The sequence below is a fragment of the Xylocopa sonorina genome, chromosome 6, assembly GCF_050948175.1.
Source record: "Xylocopa sonorina isolate GNS202 chromosome 6, iyXylSono1_principal, whole genome shotgun sequence".
Classification (NCBI taxonomy): domain Eukaryota; kingdom Metazoa; phylum Arthropoda; class Insecta; order Hymenoptera; family Apidae; genus Xylocopa; species Xylocopa sonorina.
In genome coordinates this window covers 6124402-6144898 of record NC_135198.1, presented here as the reverse complement: position 1 = coordinate 6144898, position 20497 = coordinate 6124402, and the positions used below count along the sequence as shown (strand labels likewise).

Sequence of the window (20497 nt, the reverse complement as noted above, 5' to 3'; positions counted from 1 at the left end):
AAATTTGCTTGAAATCTTGAGCATGCTCGTCGTAAATAGGGTCTGGCAACTTTTTCAGAGACAATTGCTGGCTACATCGCCCAAAAATGTACAGGTGATCCTCCTACGAGACGGTTTCTAACTGTGGAACGATTCGTGAACACGAAAAGAAGAGATGGGGTGGTTTTTACTTGGCTTTCTTCGAGAAGAAGTAAAGAAAATTTTTTAGTGGAGATTGGTAAATTTAACGGAGTTTATAATGAGGAATTGAAGCTTTAAGCAATTTCAACGGAGCAGAAACCGCGTGTGCACTTTGGGGTTGTATACTTCTTGCTTCTATGGAACCAAGAGAGAAAATTTGCTTGAAATCTTGGGCATGCGCGTCGTAAATAGGGTCTGGCAACTTTTTCAGAGACAATTACTGGGTACATCGCTGAAAAATGAAAGATACGTATAGATGTACAGCACGGTTTCTAACTGTGGAACGATTCGTGAGCAAGGGAAGAAGAGATGGGGTGGTTTTAACGTAGCTTCCTTCGAGAGGAAGTAAAGTAAATTTTTTAGTGGAAATTGGTAAATTTAATGGGATTTATGACGAGGAATTGAAGGTTTAAATAATTTCAAAAGTTTTAGCAGAAAGAGGTTTTTTTTAAAGAAAGTGGTTGATTATACAGAAATTTGCTTTTCTTGTACGATTTCTAAAGAGAAGTAGTACAGGATGGTTTCTTTTTCCATTTTCTTTTCTCTGCCCTCGACTGTAGAAAGTAAAGATAGAAACGTGCTCTTCTAAACGTTATAATTATGCCAAATTGAATAGAACTCATCTGCAAGACGTGTCTTAATCACTAATCACGATTTTATTTACTTGTGTATCTTAAAAATGTCTAAAATTAATTTGACACGCGATTTTTAGTTTCGAGATAAATAATAAATAGATAAAATCTGATCGTTATTCATAGTTGTTATCTCTCTCTCGTTGAACTTTCTTAAAACACTTGATCCGCTATTAAGGTACACGTTTTTCGTAATTTCTCTTCGAAACTCTTCGTTAATTTAACAAGTCTCTCTAAAGAAAGGATACTTTCGTTCGAAAACGTTCAGTATCGCGTTAAGTACGTAGGCTCGAGGAAAGTTAATTGCACATTTCGATACGCGCATCGCATCGATTTAATCGCTGTCGATATCGAGGCACGTGCGCCTCTATCGCTTTGTACTTTCGCGAGAGGCACGCATGAGACGTGTCTTCGTCGACAAATAATCGAGTCGACAATATTTTGTTCGATGCGTTTATATACACGGTGACCAGGAAGGGTATCGATGCTTTGTTTCGCTATTTACTGTGCAATATGGCAAGTCGCAATGGAGATCGAATTATAAAGCGGTGCAAGGAATTTTAGTTGCAACGGAGCTCTTTGTCAGAGAGTAACACGCTTTTTGTGCACGAGCATTCTATCAAAACCGTAATTCTATCGTGACAGCATAAATGGACAATAAACAGAAAATGGACAATATTTATTAGAAAATGCATGCGAATGTTTGAAGCTACTTGTTTTCTACAGTGAAAATTCACAGAACGAGCCACCTACGATCTGTAAGAAATGCTGCAATTGTTGTACAGCGTTCAGTCAGAGAGAATCTGATATTATCTCTGCGAAAATGGAATGAGACAACAAACGTTAAAAGATCAAAGACTTGCACCTGAATTAAAGGCAAACAACGGAACGCAGATAAGGTTGATCTTGAAGGAAATGTGTGAACACGTTATCAACAATCGTCATCGTCGACTTGAAGAGTGTATACGATACAACGGATATCGCTTAGACAATATTGTTTCCGGCTCACAAATTTCCATTGTCTGTACATTACTTTTTCGTAAATATATGATCACAGAAATGTTTGGTTTTTGGCCACCCTACAGTACTGAAGGATAATGAAATTATCTTTATTAAAAGTTAATCGTTAATCAGAGTTTCAAATGTTATATATCGAGTATTGTAGAGATTTATAAAATTTGTATCGATGTCCTTAATTAATAAATATCCCAAAGTACTAAAAGGGAACGAAAAAACTCGAGACGCGTAACTTACGGAGCCAGAGAAACTCGTGTCTCAGTTTTTCCTCCTCCTAATGCGATTTTTACAGCAAATTTCGCGAAAGTTCGACAAGGATTTTCGAAAAAGTATCGCGTGCGTGTTACGTGGCCTGTTTTAACGCGGACTTTTCACGAGGGAAAGTTTCCTTACGCAGAAACTTTCCGAACATCCGCGGTTAAAGGGAAACGGTTTGCTTCTGCCGCGTCGCGAAACACATGTACGTCGCGGCCCTCTTCGTTTATTCAACCGAAACCATAAGTTCCCTGCTTTTTATTGAAACGGTTTCCGCTACGTTAAGTCCGTTACGACACCGAGTGGAGGCTATTTAGATAACGCGAACGATGCCACAACTGCGAGACATTTGCATAATTCAGGTAACTTCTCTTTTTTTCTTTTTAGAACACTCAGACAAAATAAATCGAATTTATTAATTCATATACATACGTGTGAATAGATTTTGTAACGATAATAATAATAATTACATCCAATTAGTTACATTAAAAAAGAAATCTTATTTGATGAAAGATAACATTACCAGACAAAATAAATAGAATTTGTTAACTCAAATAAATACTTGCACATTTTCCAACAAAATCTATTCAAACGAATAATTACATCTAATTGATTACGTTGTGCAAACTCTCACAATTTCTGTAAACGATTCATTACACTTAAAAGAATCTCGTTTAGCTGGAAAATAATATTATACGACTGATCCGAGTAAATATCTATTGGGCAATAACGGTAAGCAAAAGAACTATTTAGATCGATAGAATACTTGACTCGAGAGAGCGAGCGCATTAGTCGCGATAGATCTATTTGCTCGAAGCGAGTGAAATTTTGTTTTCCGTGTCTAGATACGAGGAATGGTATCTCTGAAGATACGTAGACTGGACAGAGACTAGTCAGCCTGTCATTTTACGCTATTTATACACGTTGTTTGCGCGATCAACGATACGAAGCATACACGTACGTGTTTCTTGCGTTACACGTCTCGAACGGTATAATGCGGCTCTTGTTCGATACGTCTCCAGTGACTACCATAATGGTAGAGAGATACAAGAGTATTTCTCTTTAAGGAGACCACCCTCTGTACCGACATAAATCATACCAGCTCGTAACACTAACTTCTACAACATTTCCCCCGCCCATTTCCTGCCCAAAAACGGTTAAACGACGCGGACAGTCGAGACGCGCCACGTTGTATTTCGAACAGTTCGAAAAAGAGTAATTGCCAGGGCGACACGGTTCGAAATGTCCAAACTATCCGACAGACAACGCGTCGTTGCTAAATCACGAGGAGCATCCGTCGCGACGCTTCGTTTCCTCCCGTTTCCACGCGCATTCCAACGCGCGTCGCGTTCGATTTGTCCTGTAAAACTGGAAACGCGACGATTCTCACGGAGGCTTCGTCGAGGAACGACGAACACACAGGGATGCACGACGAGGGGAGAAGTTTTCCCTATCGATATTCTCGGCGAGACCTTGGTTAAGCGCGGTGGAACGTTCTTTGGTCGTGTCCAGAGGTAAAAGTAATCGATCGCGGCGCCTGCAGACTCGCGCAGCACAACTGCAGGGCTGCACGCCGGGCTGCATAAGGGTAGGCGTGACTGAGCCAGCTCCTAAATCCAGGCTACGCCAATGCATGCGGTAATCGCGGGGAAAAGTCTCGACGATTGCGATTTCGAGCGCGTTAATCGAAATCCAAAAGACACTTGCGATTTGCGAAAATTTCATTTCACTTAGTATATGCTCTGCGAGCGATACTTTACACTTTTCGAGACTCGAGAGACGACTCGAGAACGCCCACGACGTTTCATGCTGTAACTCGAGTTTTTCGTCGACTGATTTTACCTCGTTAATGTCAAAATTTTTTTTCAAATTTTTATATATGTGCACGAGAAGTTGTACAGTAATATAATTATGTTGAAATTGTGGGTATTTAATTATAACATATAAACTAGAGCAAAAATATTACGCTTTAAATATGATAATTTTGTTATGCTCAGCTTACAGATGAATCTTAAACTTATTTGCTTGTTGAGAAGAAATCAGGGACACATCACATGCTATAAACAATATTTACTGATATGTTTAAAATGACATTAAACTGTCAAACACTTTTCACACATTTTTTGCGTCAAATGGTGTACGTGAAATACCAAAACCCCTAAATGGGGTCGTGAGTGTTAATGGAGATAGTGAGGGTTACGTTTCGAAGCCCTACAAAAATGGATTTCGTAAATGAAATTAGCTCGAGCGACGATGAATTTGATTTTGAGCTATTTGAAAACGAGATCGTTTCTATTCACGAAGAAATTTGTATGCAATGTAATACGCAATGAAAATTGGAATAATAGGCAGTGGATCTAAAAGTGACAGTGATGCCCCACAAGACTCTAGTAATTCAAAATGAACACCTTGTGTTGAATCCAGCAAAAGTACCATCGAGAATACTATTCATACTCGACGAAATAAAAATAAAATATTCAAATATTTTTGCAAATGTACGTTTCCACTCTTCGTTTGCAAAAAAAAGCTGTTACCATTCCTTTCGAGCGCAAAGGATTAATTACATTGAATCCTGTTATTGACTCTTTTACAAAATTCAATTCAATTAACGTTCAACAATTAAGAAATAATAAAATCCACATCAAACCACTGTTAATCTTTAATTGTTCGTTCAATAAACTCGCAATGCCAATTAATTACGATTTCAATAAATTCACAAATATTCGTAACAAACATACTGCTCCAAACCACTCTTACCATTACGAACAATACGTGTAATTTAGCCAGTTTCGATAAATCTCATCTCCCTGAACAAAATTTACGAAACAGAAAACAACCCTCAACGGGGCACGAGCGTGCCTTGAAATAATACGGAGTTTCCGAGTAGTTTCTCGCGTGCCAGTACAATTGAATATTCCCGTCGAGCGAAATCAAACTAAAGAAGCAAAATTCCGCGAAACGCGAGAGGAACCACGAGAGGAGCGAGAATAAAAAAGAAATATCAATCGCAGCTGGCGCAAACCGGTCCGCGCTTCGTTGGTTCCTCAAAACGCGTCCAATTTCGAACAAGAAAATCGAGCGAGACAACTTCCAGCTCTCTAATTAGGTCGAGTCCTTAATCCGCCTGGCGAAAATCATCAACAACAAGTTAGCGCGATTCCCAACAGCCAGCGTGATCGCGCGTTCGCGCCACCGTCAGCTGGTTAAAACGAATTTAGCCGACAGGGCAGCAACTTCCGCTGCGAAGGCTTCGCGACTTAAATCACCGTGGAAAGATTAATCCCGTCGTATATAGACGCGAACAAGCGATACGAGCGTGTGCCGTGCGACGCCGTGATTCCTCTTCTGTTGCGGATTTATCCTGTCGAGGGGGTGGGCGTGCGCGATCGGTTCGCGTGTCTTGGATTCCTGCGAGATGCTCGAACGCGGATACTCGAGCCATAGGCCAGTTCCATACCGCGGACGTCTATTTTTAACGATCGTGGAATTCGGATCGGTCCAAACTTGCTCTCGATGCGAGAACGCGAGCTGGAGAAATGCTTTTCGGTCCGTTTTTAGCCGTCGCGGGTCGAACGACGTCCTCGTTGGTATTGGCGGCTGGTTCGAGGAAAGACTTTCATTCCCAGAGGGGGTTAAGGGGTCAAGGAAAATCGAGATTACGTTCTTCGAGCTTGTTTCGATTGAGGCGTGCGAAATATCTTTGCGAGGGATTTTAGGATTTTAGGGATGTTCTAGCAGTTAATTGCGTTCGACGTGAGTACGTGTCAATCCAAAGCTTTCTTGCGGTACTACTTGGGTAACGTTCTCTGTGCGCTGTTAAGTGGTTTCGCGTTTAAATTGGATCGTTTGACGTTTCGTATTTCTCGCATTTGGTTGACGTTTCGAGCAACGATCAAATATATTTATTAAAGAAGACTTGATCCGTTTTGGAAGGGATGGAGTGTCCACGTTGCGCGTTATTGAAACTTTGAATTCCTGTATCGAATGGTAATTTCAATTACGTACCAAACGTAGAAATGTTCAGGATGATTGGTTGAAATTGACAATTACAGAGTTACGCGTGTAAATCCTCGCTCGAAAATTTCGCGTGCAACTTCGTTTAAAAGATTCATCGATCTACTCGAAGGGAATAATCCCCGTTGGCTATGTCCCTTACTACTCCATCGAACCAGTTAGCTTGACCATTACAACAGTCGTTCGCGATGCCAGCAGCCATTTTAAAATGCAATCGCGAAAACCGCCTCCTTCCGTAGGGTCAACAAACTGATTATGGCGTGTAGACCGTGCTTCATAACTGTAACAGTGACAACCAACGCTAGCTGCATAATAAGGACGGCAATCTACGTTTCTGATTGGGGTCGCACGGCCCGCCACTGAATAACCAACGCGATTCAACGATCACTGGATCAACGTAACCAGCATTCGTTACCTATACAGTCAATCCTCCCATAACGCGATTAATTCGTGCCACGTTACACCATGACCTACTATAAGAAATTCAGAATTAGTACGAATCAGATTAATTCGTACCGTGTCACACGGAAGAAATGTGTCATCGGAAGAAAATCAGAATTAGTACAAACCAGATCAATTCGTGCCATATTATATGGGGAAACGTTGAGCGAAACTCAAAAGTAAGTGAAGATCAGTTTAGTAACACAAACAAAAGTAAATATAGATCAGTTTGTATCGTTCTGCGTTATATGAAAATTGCGTTCACACTGCACCAAGTTTGGCTCCGTGTTATACCATATAAATGGTGTGATAAGAGTACTGGAGTGTACAAGTATATTTCCATGAAACCGTGTCGTAAGAGCACCGTGTTACAGGAGGGTTGACTGTACACTCAAACCTGTTTTCATGTTGTCCTTTGAACGATATATAAGAAAAGAGTCCATCGAATGCATATTATGAATAGGAATTAATTAAAATATGTAATTTAAAAAGAAAACAGTAAATGGCTGTCAATATAACAGGCAAATTAAGAATAATCTAACAGATGGCCACAAGAAAATCTGCGTACTTGACTACAATAAATAATAAATTTAAGTGCACACTTTGGAATATAAGCAAATAGAACATTAAAAAATGTTCTGATGTGTAAATTCAATTTTTCCTTGTTTGGAAAACCAATTTCTAGCTACATCGCGAGGTTTCGATTTACATATTCTCTGCGTGAGATATTTTTTCTGTGGTCTCTATCCTTGCGTGGAAAAATTTTGTTTCAAATGTGTCGCAAACGATATGTTCTATAGCTGCTTACGAAGTTTCAGGGTAATTTCTTTTTGCACGATTCCTATCCAGCGCACAAAAACAGGTACGAGTGTGTTTCATAAACCGAGGCTGCAACCGGCTTAACACGCGTGAATTAATGCTCGCGTGCCCCTTCGAGCGAAAATACCGATCAGGGACCGAGTAGAAGCCGGTCGCGATAAATATATACGACACGAGCGTTTGTTGCGACTAGTTCTCGTGTAAAATACGAGTGCTGCTTCCGTTTGTCTCTGAATTCTCTGTCTTTGAAATTAACGGGAAAATTGTGGCCGCCCGCGTCGATCTAAATTCTCCGAATCGGTTGAATAAATAACACTATGACGCGCAAGACAAGAAATGAGCATTGCGTAAGTATCCTGTTTTAAAACGTTAACGTTGCGGTGATACAGAGAAAATGTGATATGCGATTAGCAGATTCTGTTTAACGTTACTTGAAGACGGCTGAGATATTACCTCCGCATCTATTCTCATTTAATACGCCTCTGTCTTTATTTAAATTCAGCGTTGGCTTTTCTTCATAGATTGTTACGTTTTACTATTAAATGTTCAGAGTATGTTTACGCAGAAAAGGAAAAAGATCGATCCATTCTAATGGCTCGTACTCTGTGCAAAAAGTAGTAGTAGTTTATGCATAAATAACGTTTTATGATAAATATTCCAGGAAGACACTAATGATCTATAGGTGTTCTGACCGACTTATAACCTCGTATCTATTTCAGTTGAATTACTATGCCGTCATCGCCGAACGTAGCAGTAACATCTAGCATTCGCAACCTCCGAAATAAAAAAGTTGTTATACATATGCATGCTGGCTTTAAAATTGGCCAGTCTGGCGGCAGAAAAACCCTCTTTGCATCGAACGATGTTTTCGAAATTCTTAAAACATTCATAACATATAAAAAAGAAAAAAAAACACCAAGACTTGCGTTTCTTGTAATGCCTATTATTTGCATAATTTTTTCATTGTCTAAATAAAGCAAGCAAAGTAAATAAAGTGTGAGAAGAATATATATAGAAATGATTAAGTGAACAGGACGCGTAAAAGCTATTAATAATATTATAATAAAAGTGCTAATCAGCTGTGTAAACTTTGCACTGTGGACACTCATGCGTGATAACTGGATATCTTCGTTTTTATTATAGAATACCAACCAAATTACCATACTTTCACCAAGACAAACTTTTACCAAAGACTATTCGCACAATCTTCTTCCTTCCCAAAATTCTCTGAACATTACATCGCTTCGACATTCAAAAGTTTCACTTTTACCATAACTATTTAGCACATACTCAAAAAAAGACGCTATAACTTCACAATATCGCAAAATTTACAATAAGAACACGCAATATACTTTCTTAAATATCTATCAGATGCAACAAAGGAGAGAATACTACAAAATATCCGACGCATAGTCGATTCATTCAACGAAGCGTCTATTCGTAAAAAAGAAAAGATCGTACGCCTCGTTCCAGCGACTTTTCAATGGCGAGGAACGTCGCGTCGACAATCGAGGGGACTCGACACATCCGACGTATCGTGATTTCGCGGCGCGTAACTTGTACTTACTTCCGGTCTCGCCTAAGCAGAATTAACGCGAACAGCGTTAACCTTCTGAACAGGAAACGTATGCAAAACGATCGAACGCATCCGTCGTTGCGCAGTCGTTTGACCATCTCTCTACGATCGTCCTAGATCGATCAAATTCGATTGGCCACGGAATTGCTACCAAAATGGTGATCGCGCGGACAAATTTTTCGTGCCCATCTCAAAGCGGCGTGATCGTTCGCGCTGGCTAAATTGAATATCGGATATCTTTAAACTGGATCAAAGGTAAACTTCCGCGACGGATTTCTTCGAAATCTGATTTCCTGTGACATTACGTGCCCGATAATTGCGCGATCGCGAGTGATTGCCGTGATTGCGAGGACGGAAGGGTCTGTGACACGCGACGTATCGCGTAGAAGGATAACAAGAAATTGTACGCGTTCTGCAGAAGAAGATGAACGCAAAAAAATATAACGTAGAACGAAGAAAAAATGTAATCGTCTTCCCTTTAATACCCCAAAAATGGCCCCACTCCTGTCTTTTTATTTGCGAAACACTTGGTCGAATAAATTTTTCCCTCAGACGTTATCGCGCCCTTATTTAATTCCATTTCGCCATGATAATCGAGACTTTTAATTCTCCCTGGAAGATAAACTTTTAATTACACCGTTACTTGCTTCGCATTACAACGCACAAGTTTTAATTGCGTTATCTTCTTAGAAGCTGTTCCCGTTGAAAGTAAATTAAGCTCATAAATATCAGCCGAGGTGAAGCCGTATTTTATTTCGAAAAAGATCGTTCCAAGGGACACTTAGAAAGGCGTAACGACGGGATAAACGTATCAAGGTGATGCTCGCGAAGAAGATGAAACGATTTTCAAATGCTGGACAATTTTCAGCGACGTCCTCGCGTAATGAAAATAGCCGATGTCTAAGATTCGATGCATAATTTACACACGTGGTGCACTTCTGCTAATTCGTCGGAAAGGACTCGAGGCTTCGTACTCGAGGAAGCGGTCAGTTCATCTCCTAATGGAACAGACGTGTCAAACACAGGAGTGTCACTCAATAGAGGAACAGGACGTGATCTTTAATCCATTTGCGCCTATAAACGCAAAGTAGCATTTATCGTCGCAACTATACCGATGGACGCGTTAAACGGTTGCGTGAAAACGTGCTTCCTTTTTTTCGCTTGCTGGCGTTCCCTGAATTTGAAAACTTCTGAAGAACTGCAGGGACAACGCTTGTCTCCTTTGAATATAACCATTTATCATTAAAAATATACTTGAAAACTTCTAAAGAACTGTAGGTATAATAGTTGCAAATCTATTGGCTCGTGTATCGTAGCTAAAAGAAGATGAAGGGATTTATACGAACGACAAAATAGTTTAATCGCACTTATTAAACTTATTAGAAGCTTCAGTTTTGACGGACGCTATCAGAGAGTAAGAAACTATCAATTGTACACTCGATTTAAAGAGCACAAAGCACAACGGCGCATCGTGGATACAATGGCCTCATAAATAACAATGGTTTCATTGTTGTCATCAAACGCATCCAGTCAATTGATTAATCCCCCACAAGATCGGCTCCGAACGAATAACATATTCCTCGACGCTGTTAATTATGCTCGTTTGCAATTGAAATTGTACTTCACCCTCTAACGATTTAATTGTCGTTTATCGCTATTCATTCGTTTAAAAATTATCTAAACATTATCAGAGTAGTGGTCATTTTCGATAATTATTTGCTATCGAAAATTATCATGTTTCATTTTATAAAAAAAAAAGGAAAACGATTCTGAATATTACAGTCAATTCTCCATGTTACATTCGCTTCGTAACAATACCATGAAATTTACTGTATCGATACTAATGACTTCTCTCATACACGGTCGCGTAAAAGGAATGCGTGGAGTGTGTTCGTGGTTCATGGATCGATTGAAAAATGAAGGTGCAATTGATCGAGCCGTGCGTCACGTTTCATTGATCGTTTTTTCGATACGAACACGTGTTTCCCTTTGACGATCATACATTTTCCTAATCGCTTGGCGCAACACAGGCAACGGTATGCGTTCACCGTGATCGAAACGGCGTATTCTTTCGCAGCTGCAAAACTGAATAATTTATAAATATTACACTTTTATTGCCAACATCACCGTGTTTTACGTGAAATTTACTTCAAAGGATAGTTCCTCGACTGCTAATTATAAACAATTTTGTTTACTAAATTATATTAAATATAGCTCTCAAACTTTGTTATTTTTTTTTCTTTATTTACTGGTGTCGAGTGCAAAATAAATTCGCTACCCACAAATATAAAGTTGTAGCCCATAGCAACAGCTAAAGCAGTTAAACAGAATATTATACATAATCTTATAGACTGGTTTGTTCGCAAACGCCCACGAATCCAAGATACGTAACAAAACCACGCGTCCATTCCGTTCCTTTTACCATCCAATTAACGTTAATATTAATGAAGTCCGCTAAGGTCACTACCGATGACTACAGTTACTAATAGGGACGTCTATGGCATCTAGGTGAGGTCAGTTGTCGAACGTGCGTGTCGCGTCAGTTATGCGACCTTATAATCATAGAGTGTGAATGGTTTTATTACGTGCGACTGGGTGTGCGTGGAATCTTAGGATGGCAGGATGTTTGATAGGAAGCGAATAAGAAAAAATAAGAGCCTTTGAAACCGAGCGACAAGACCTGCCGACAGGTTTGTGTGAGTGAAAATGATAAGCGTGGTTCTAACCTCGAGCATTTGAGCAATGGATGCACGATGCATCGACAACGTGGAGTGCAAGAAATTACAAAAAAGATTATAATAGAATTACAATAGTAGACATGCTAGTGTTGCATGACCAATTCTCAGTTAACATTGAGAACGCAATATAAACTCCTTAAGATTCATCCATCAAGTCTCAAATTCCAACTCTTCTAGACTCCTCCACTCACTTATCCATTCTATCCCCTGCCCTTCGTCTGTTCACCAACCCTTGTATCTCAGCTTACTCGCCCTGAACCGTACAAATACTACGTAATTTTTGTTATAAGCTCAAATTACTGTAGTCATTACTAGCGTACGGAATCTCTGAAGTCTCTTAATATATGTCGTATTTGATTTCCTCGACTCTATTGAACGCGAAATCCAGAACTAGGATACTTTATTCAAGTTGTTCTTATCACGAGGGTTCGTACAATAATGCCTTCTTAGACTCGAGGACACCCATAACGCCATGGGCAATCCTAATGTTTAGGCAAGGTCCCAGAGGAGGGTCGATGCAATGAAGAAACGTGCGTGGCCCTCTTCAGCCGCTCATGCACCCTTCTATTCGATATTTCTTACAAGAGCAACTAGCAATAGAGTTAACAGCGACTGTTTAATAAAATAGTTAGATATATATTGTACATAGTGGACGTGGAACTTATTTCCTGTCCCTTCCCGCATTACGAAGTCCCAAACGGTAGTCAAAGAGACTCTCCAAAGACGCAGCTCAGAGCCTGAAGGCCACCTGAAGAAGGGATGAGGAGGCGTCTTCGAAAGACGCAAGGATTTTCGAGATCAGTTCAAACAGAGATCACGTGACGCGATTAGAAAATGAAAACAGCTCTCTTTGGAAATGCAATCCTATAATTCACTCATTTGTCCTCACAATTCCGTACATAATTACCCGCGAGACATTCCAGCGGGACTTAATATTCCGTCGTTACGGGGAGTGGATTTCATGACGCGCTCCCTTGACATTGCCGCCGTTAAGAACCGTGACGCGTTAATGCGACTCGCTGTCAAGGTACAGCGCGATTCACCTCTGGCGATAGTTGCGTAACGGCGTCCCGGTGCATCGCGTTAATTGCACAAGGACCTCGGGGCGTTCTTACGCCGCGCGTTTATGCACATCGCCGTTACGTCACCAACCGCACGCGTCCATTTCGCAACGTTCCCGTGACCTTGCAACGACGATGCCAATGCCGATTGTCCTCGGTTTACGGCGCACTATACCGTTTAACTTCCGGTGTGCGAGCGTTCGCGACGGATTACCATTTGTTCGCGACGTTTTCACCGATTTTACGAACATTCCAGAGGAATAATCGCGAAATGGATACGCAAAAACCTTGCGACTTGAATCTAACACGTTTACAATGAGGAAGTAATCTGTATTGGAGAATTCACGTTTGTAATTGTGACGTCGCGTTGATGGATCGGTGAGTTGGCAATTAGAGAACTTTGTATAGCTACTGCATAAAAGGATGACGCGTGAAATAGAAAAAAAAACGTGGATATGTATGTGTACAGTCGACTCTCCTATAACGCGATTAATTTGTACTGTGTTGTATGGAAATCATGTTAAACGAAACTCAGAAATAAGTAAAATATAAATCAGTTTCGTTCTGGGTTCTTACACGAAGAGCATTATTATTTACATAACAATTGTAATTTGCTAACAGAATAAATGAAGTAATTATAATTTGCCTTTCTCCTTATAAACTGAAAATTATTTGTCTTCATCGAGCAGCCCTCGAATGCAGAGAGTTAAACAATATTCCCTCGATAAATGTAATCTACCTGGGTGGCAGGACAAAAATGTATGTCGCATTTCTAATTGAACGGCTCATAAAACTCGAGCTGATATTACGATGAGGAGGTAGGTACATGTTCGCGTATTTAGTAAACCACCCCTTCCACCCTTGTAATCTCTTGCAGCTTCCCTCTTCGCGTGCCTGCTAATCCTTCTTTAACGGACACACGTCCGCATCGTGAGCGCGTGGCCGCACAAAGCGGGCTCGAAAAATATTAAAATGGTTTTCCTCCTTTCAGGCCGGTATAATGAAAGCGCACGCAAAGGATGAAACAGGGGAGGAGCGGACGGGCGCGAACAAGTACGATTGTTCCAAAATTTAACCGTCTATGTTAATGAGAAAAGCTTTTTCGTCGAGCTCCGCGATTGTGATTTAATTCTCTACTTTGCGCGTGTGCATTTGCGATTTCCATTGTTACGTTCTTCTTGTAAAATGTACAGTCCTGTAATTTTATAGCTGACACACCGTCGACTACATTTTTCTACCTGTTCTTGCTCTACTCCTACGCAAGCCTACAAGTTTCACTGATTTCGCATAGCAAAACTAATTTCTGCAATTGTCGTATCAATTTCTCGCATTGGTTCTTTATTTTGGAGCAATGTGATTGAGTATACTGGAACTGGATCATGGATCTTATGGAAATGTACATTTTTATCAAAGTTAGTTAATAAATACCATCTACATGAAATTTTGATTATCCTATAGCTTGCATTTAGAAATGTGATAATCTGAATGTATGTATTTTAATTACTGTTTGCGTACTTTCATTTATAGTACCTGCACAAATCCGCACTTTAATTACCACGCACTAATTAACTTCTTCCCTTCTATGCTTGCAGAAAATATTTTACACTTCCCTGTATGATGTGACTTTTATCTCATGATTTTTAAATAATATTTATTCTGCATAAAATGTACAGTATAATAATTAAAAATTATATGTGTATATTAAAAACATTTTATGATACTCTTTATTCCAATACAGTATCGCCATTTTAAATTCACCCTTTTGCAAATCAAATTCAACTTTTTGCAGATCACGTACTACCTAGTTTATACGTCGAGTTTTAAAGATGAAATATTTAAGTAGAAGTACGTGATTTGCAAAAGATTGAATTTAATTTGGAAAAGGGTAAATTTAAAGTGCTAATACTGTACAGTAGGAGAAGCTGACAAAATATGAAATTTTGTTCTTCTCTCGTCTACCACTATAATCGTACACAGTTAAAACCTACACACTCGTGACAGTCATACGTATACTGTAAAATATTTACGCAAATGTAGCTATTTATCTTTCTTCTGGTACGCGTGTCACGCGAGATATGCAACGTTTTATCATCTTATGTCCGATATGGTCAGAACGTATTGCATAGAGAGTGCCATCGACTAAACACTCCACCTTTCCTCATTCTTTCTCGTTTTTTCACTATGAATCACAAAAGATCGAGGAAACGTATTATTCTGCGCCAAGCACCGGCGTTATTCAAGTTTGCGATAAATCGCGTGAATGAAAGACGTTCATTGTGTCTTTTGCCGTTCATCTTTCTGGCGTGGGGGCGGTTCCAGGACAAAGAACCAGCAGGAGGCTCGAGAAAGACAGAGCTTACATTGTCAAAGGGAAACTGTAACCAATTTTCGCGACAATCAGAGAGTTTTCTCAGAAAAAAGGGGACGTTCGTTTAGGACCAATCGCCCGGTTCATTTGTAGACCCCGTTCTTTAATTTCTTAATTCCATTCGACTAAGACGCGGACCCAACCCTTCGCTATTAACTCGAACATCTGCTTTTTTTCACAAACGTTAAAAAGTGAAATTTTCTCCACCAATTCTGCATAATTTGATCCTGTCAAACCGGAATTATGCTTCCTTCGTGTATACATATACACGAACAGAGTATTATAAAAATTTTATCCTGTTACACCGTCATTTTTATTTTAAGCTCGACCATGAATCAAAAGTCGTTTCGTGGCCGACAGATACATGAAATAATTAACTGGTTCTAACTGTTAATTTCTCCAAATAAAAACGAACGAACGATGTGGATTAAAAGCCGCGGAGTTCTAAGGTGTTGATTTATTCGTGCATAGAAGAATGTTGTTGAAAGGTGAACAGAAATAGTCGCACGAAACGAGTTCTGCAAGGTTAAAAGAAATCGACAGTCATTTCGAATTTACGTTTACGGAATTCGTAAAAATCGAGGTTGAATCTCGCCTGTCTGAACGATTTTCGGAACGAACGTTCAGTGTAAAAATTAATTGCAATCGTGAATCTCAACGATACATGAAATTACTTCATTCTCACTTTCAACATTTATTTCGTATAAAACGATGCATTTAATTCTGAATTATTATTTAACGTGTACATTGTTCGCACGCGTATTAGTGACTTTATATAATTAACCTTTGCATTCGAAATGTCCAGAGCAGAGCCATTTAAAATTTGTACTGAAACTGGAGGGCTCCTAGAGGGAAACAATGCAAATAATTTTAAGGACTAAAAGAAATCATAATAACTTTCTTTTAATCCGTCAGTAAATTACAAACGAAGTCTGTTCAGGAAAGTTTTGTTTAACTGTAAAAAAAATTGTTACTTTCTCGTTCCAGTACAAAGAATTAATAAATTAATCATAAAATTGATACGAACTATTAACTACTAATTTCCTAGATGCAGTATTAACACTTTAAACTCACTCTTTTGCAAAGCAAATTCACCTTTTTGCAAATTAAGTATTTCTACTTAAATATTTTATTTTTATAAAACACGACATACGAACCAGACACTAAGAAACGAAAAACTTCATTTAAAAAGGTATATATTTATTAAAGTAATTACCAATTCATTAAAGTCGATACATCTTATGTAATTCATAGTTTTTCGATTCTTACTGCCTAGTTTATACGTGGTTTTTTTTTTTTTTTTTTAATAAAATATTTAAGTAGACGTATTTAATTCGCAAAAGAATAAATTCGATTTGCAAAAGGGTAAATTTAAAGCACTAATACTGTGGTAGCAGTTTGTTAGCAAGTTTGTATCCTACGCAAAGTAGTGGAACGACCCGTTGAATAGTAGAACAAGCGATTCATGGTCAGACAGTACCGTACGCTTATAAATCGGCAACTCCTTCGTGTCAGTGAAAGTATATACCTTTACTCGTTTGTATTTAATTCATGCATACTTGTTTACCCAACAGGAACCATATACGTTCAACAGACTAATCAGGCAGAACCTTTTCAACGGTGTTATGTATTAATTTGAATGTAACGCCACGAAGCACGTGCCTCCATGCGAAACAAGAAAGTTATGTGGTAACTTGGCTACAACCTTGATAGTGACTGACATTCGTATAACTGCCTGAAACTAGCACTCGTTATATACTCTATTGTGTGCTTTAGCAGTGTATAACGTGCGATCATCTGAAATTGCGTGCTGCTTCTTTTAGGAGCAATTAGCGCGGACAAAATTGCGAATAAAAGCCTCGATGTAGAGCTCAACGTGGATTCATTAACGTAACGACACGTGTGCAACAATATACTGTAAACGAATTGCGATAAACGTGAAATAAAAATTATTTCATCGTTTACAATGCCAACTTAGATAATCTTTATTATTTTAATAGATAGGTTTGTAAAGTATGAAATTTATTTCTGTGGAAATTACGAACTGGATAAGGAATCTATCCATTTTTACTATTTTTGTCTGTATATTGAGAACAATAAGGTGTTTGAAAATATCTTGCTAAATCGTCAAGCAAACGACTATCCGTTTTTTGTTTTCAATAACCCTTTGCACTCGATGCTTCCGGAGCAGAGCCATTTAAAATTTGCACTCAAATTCGAGGGCTCCTCGATGGAGAAAATGCAAACAATTTTCAGTTCGTAAGGACAAAAACAAATCGTAATAACTTCATTTATTCTATAATAAATATACAAATATATTCTATAATAAATATATGTAAATATGTAAGGTTGAAGGTTCAGCATAACAAATTACAATTTTCTCCTTCGAGTGCGAAGAGTTAAAATTAATGCACGTGATCCAGGTTGAATTGAAATTCCCGAAACATCAAGGACATTTAAAGTCCTCTGTACGTGAAATTCGAGCACGCGGAGCTAGCAAAAGGGGCTCGTCAAATGTACGCATTGGACGTAATTAAACCGTATCAGCTGAGTACACGTTAATCACGCTGTCGACCAGGTCGCCTACTTTACAGCGGGTAAATACGTTCAACAAAATAATCCTCGGCCGACTAAGAACCACGCTTCTCCGTTGTTTGTCGTCGTTATTTCTCGTCTTTCTAACAAGAATCTGAACGTATCCCGAGACAATTATTCTCTACTTATCTTTCTACTTTCTTTTCTCTTTCTATTGATATCAGTGGCTTCTAAGATTACTTCAACGACGTAAGTTCTTAATTCCTGATTACTTGTTTTCTCTTTTACCACTGTTCGTGCATAAAGGCGCTTAGAAAAATTGCAATGCAACAAAATATAGAATGCAAAGAAATAAATGATACGGTTTTAATATAAATATAGTTTCTCAGAGATGCACGCTTAACGAAAAGTTTCAACATTTTTAGTGCGCATGAAGAATTAATTCTTACTGTCCGGCACGACTGGCGCGTCTCAAAGTTTGTCGTGGCCAAAAGGTTAAAAGTTACAATCGTGAATGTTAAACGATAATTTAATTATTGACCGTGACTTAAGTGATAACATAACAAAGCACAGTTGCTTGCGTTGTCTACGAGGAACACTGACAGGCTTTCAGAGACATTTAATTTCGATGTTCGTAATACCTAGTATAACAGCATACTGTATGTTCTGTTAGTCCTGGGAGAAATTTCAAGCAGTATTTTTAGATGGCAAATTATAAAAATATTTATTTATTTCTGAACTTTCTCTTATTTTCATTTAGAAAATTACTCCCTAAATTTGTCCCACGAATAATTAAATATCCTGTATAAATGCACCCAAGACACTATAAATGATAATTATGCGTGTGTATCGCGCATCTAAAATTTAAATCGTACGAAACATGCAAGAACCGATAATTCAAACTTTCCAGCATATGTAGATGTAATTTAAACTTGTTAAAAACTTTGCCAATCTCGTTACCAAGTTATTATTTGCTGTGTTGCGTACATAGATTACCTTTGAACGAGAAATTATAACACGAGACTAAAGTTTCAATGATAAACGAAACGTAACATTTAAAGGCCTTGAAAATGTTAAGTATAAACCGATATTAGTAACAATTTACACTACCATTATTCTTTTTCAACGTAATTAATACTAAAAACCGTATAGCGTGATACAGCAAACTGTGACGTTACATATCCTTCGAGTAAATTATTCAAATTAGACATAAATGGAAGAAGAAGTGATTACTTCAGTCATTTCCTTCAAAAACGATTTCAACTACTACGAACGAACAAAACTAAACAGAACATCGCAAATTCACGTATTTCTGTGATTCATTAACCCTCTGCACTCGAGGACTCCAGAATGGAGCCATTTAAAATTTGTCCCCAAACTCGAGGACTTCTCGATGCAGACAATGCAAACAATTTTAAGGACTAAAAGAAATCTTAATAACTTCATTTATTGGGTTAGCAAATTAGCAAATGTTATGTGAATAATGTTGCTTACTTTTTCTTTTATTAATAAATATAAAATAGGAAAAAATCTGAGAAGAATAAATATGGGAATAATTAATTTCGCTATGCACGAACGAATAGAGAGCATTGTCGAATCGATATGGATTTTACATCCAAATGCTTAAGCTGATGGTGGAATTAATAAACTCGTGAACGATATTAGAGCGTGCACGACGAAATACGTTCACGAAACAATACTATATCGGTCGGTATTAAATTTAATCAAGCGCCAAATCGCTTTCGATAATTCTCACTATACGTAGGTATAACGAACATCCTCTGAAATTATTTGGCCTCAAAATTGGTGTTCCTCGCCTGCCCGTGCCAAGTACCAAAATCTATTGGCAACGCTGATAACATCGATGGTCCAGTATTTATAACAGAGTGCATTCGAGCTGCGTGCCAATAATTCTTCTGTCGACGAAGATTTCGAAACACGTCTCGAACTCTAAGTCATCCAGCGAACATTCGCAATATTGTAAAACAACGGATAAATACGCGCTTTCATGCGAACAACAGTAACTGATAACAAATAGCCAATGTTTATGTCCTCGTCTCAATTATTTCGCTCAACGCTTATTCCAAGAATTACGCACTCAACCCAAACTTCCTACGTTCCTTATTTTCGTAGAAATTTACTTCTCGACCGGAGAACTTTACTATTTACATCGCGATGAAATACGTGTCTACGTTTATACACACTCTACATCCACAACGGTGACTTAGAGTACCTATGACCTAGAAGCAATGTTACGATACTCGTTTACTACGCAATGACACACCACGAGCACCATATTTTCCTACTAACATGCTTCAATCACTTCGAACGATTATAATTTCGCAAAGACATCGCGAGCAATCGAAATGCCTAATTGACGAAAAACAATATAGACAAAACAGTCGAAATAGAGGAAAACAAAGATCAAACGACGAGTTACTGAATGAAATAAAAGACGCACTGATACGTAATCAGCCAGCAGTTAATACAAATCATCCGTGAATTCTCGAGGACCGTTCTATTCGTACAAACAACACTCACGCGACAAGAAAAGACGCACTCGCAACGAAACGCGCACGAATACCTTGGAACGTACAAAGAATCGAGATTCACGGTTGAGTTGGTTAGAAAAGACATCGTTAATCGACGGTAGGGAAACGGTCAATGAATAGACTTACCCTAGAGATGCGTAGGGGTTGATGCAGGTCATGCCCACCATGCATACGGAATCCCCAAGGGGAGCCGCCGACGAGGGTGACTTCTCTCGCACTCATCCCGCCTCCCTCGCCACTCACCCGTAAAACGCACTCACTCGCGTTTCAGTTCGTCGCCGATACAGACGCCACGCCGTCTCGTTTCAC

The 20497-nt window shown here is 38.9% G+C and overlaps 1 protein-coding gene across 1 annotated transcript in view; it reads right to left on the bottom strand.

The window, feature by feature from the left end:
* The window catches only part of Cap (Cbl-associated protein), a 146136-nt gene extending 125639 nt beyond the window's left edge, over positions 1-20497 (bottom strand). The window contains exon 1 of the mRNA XM_076897231.1: positions 20315-20497. Coding sequence (XP_076753346.1) covers positions 20315-20410 — 96 coding nt within the window. The 5' untranslated portion in view covers positions 20411-20497. The remainder of the gene's footprint in view (positions 1-20314) is intronic.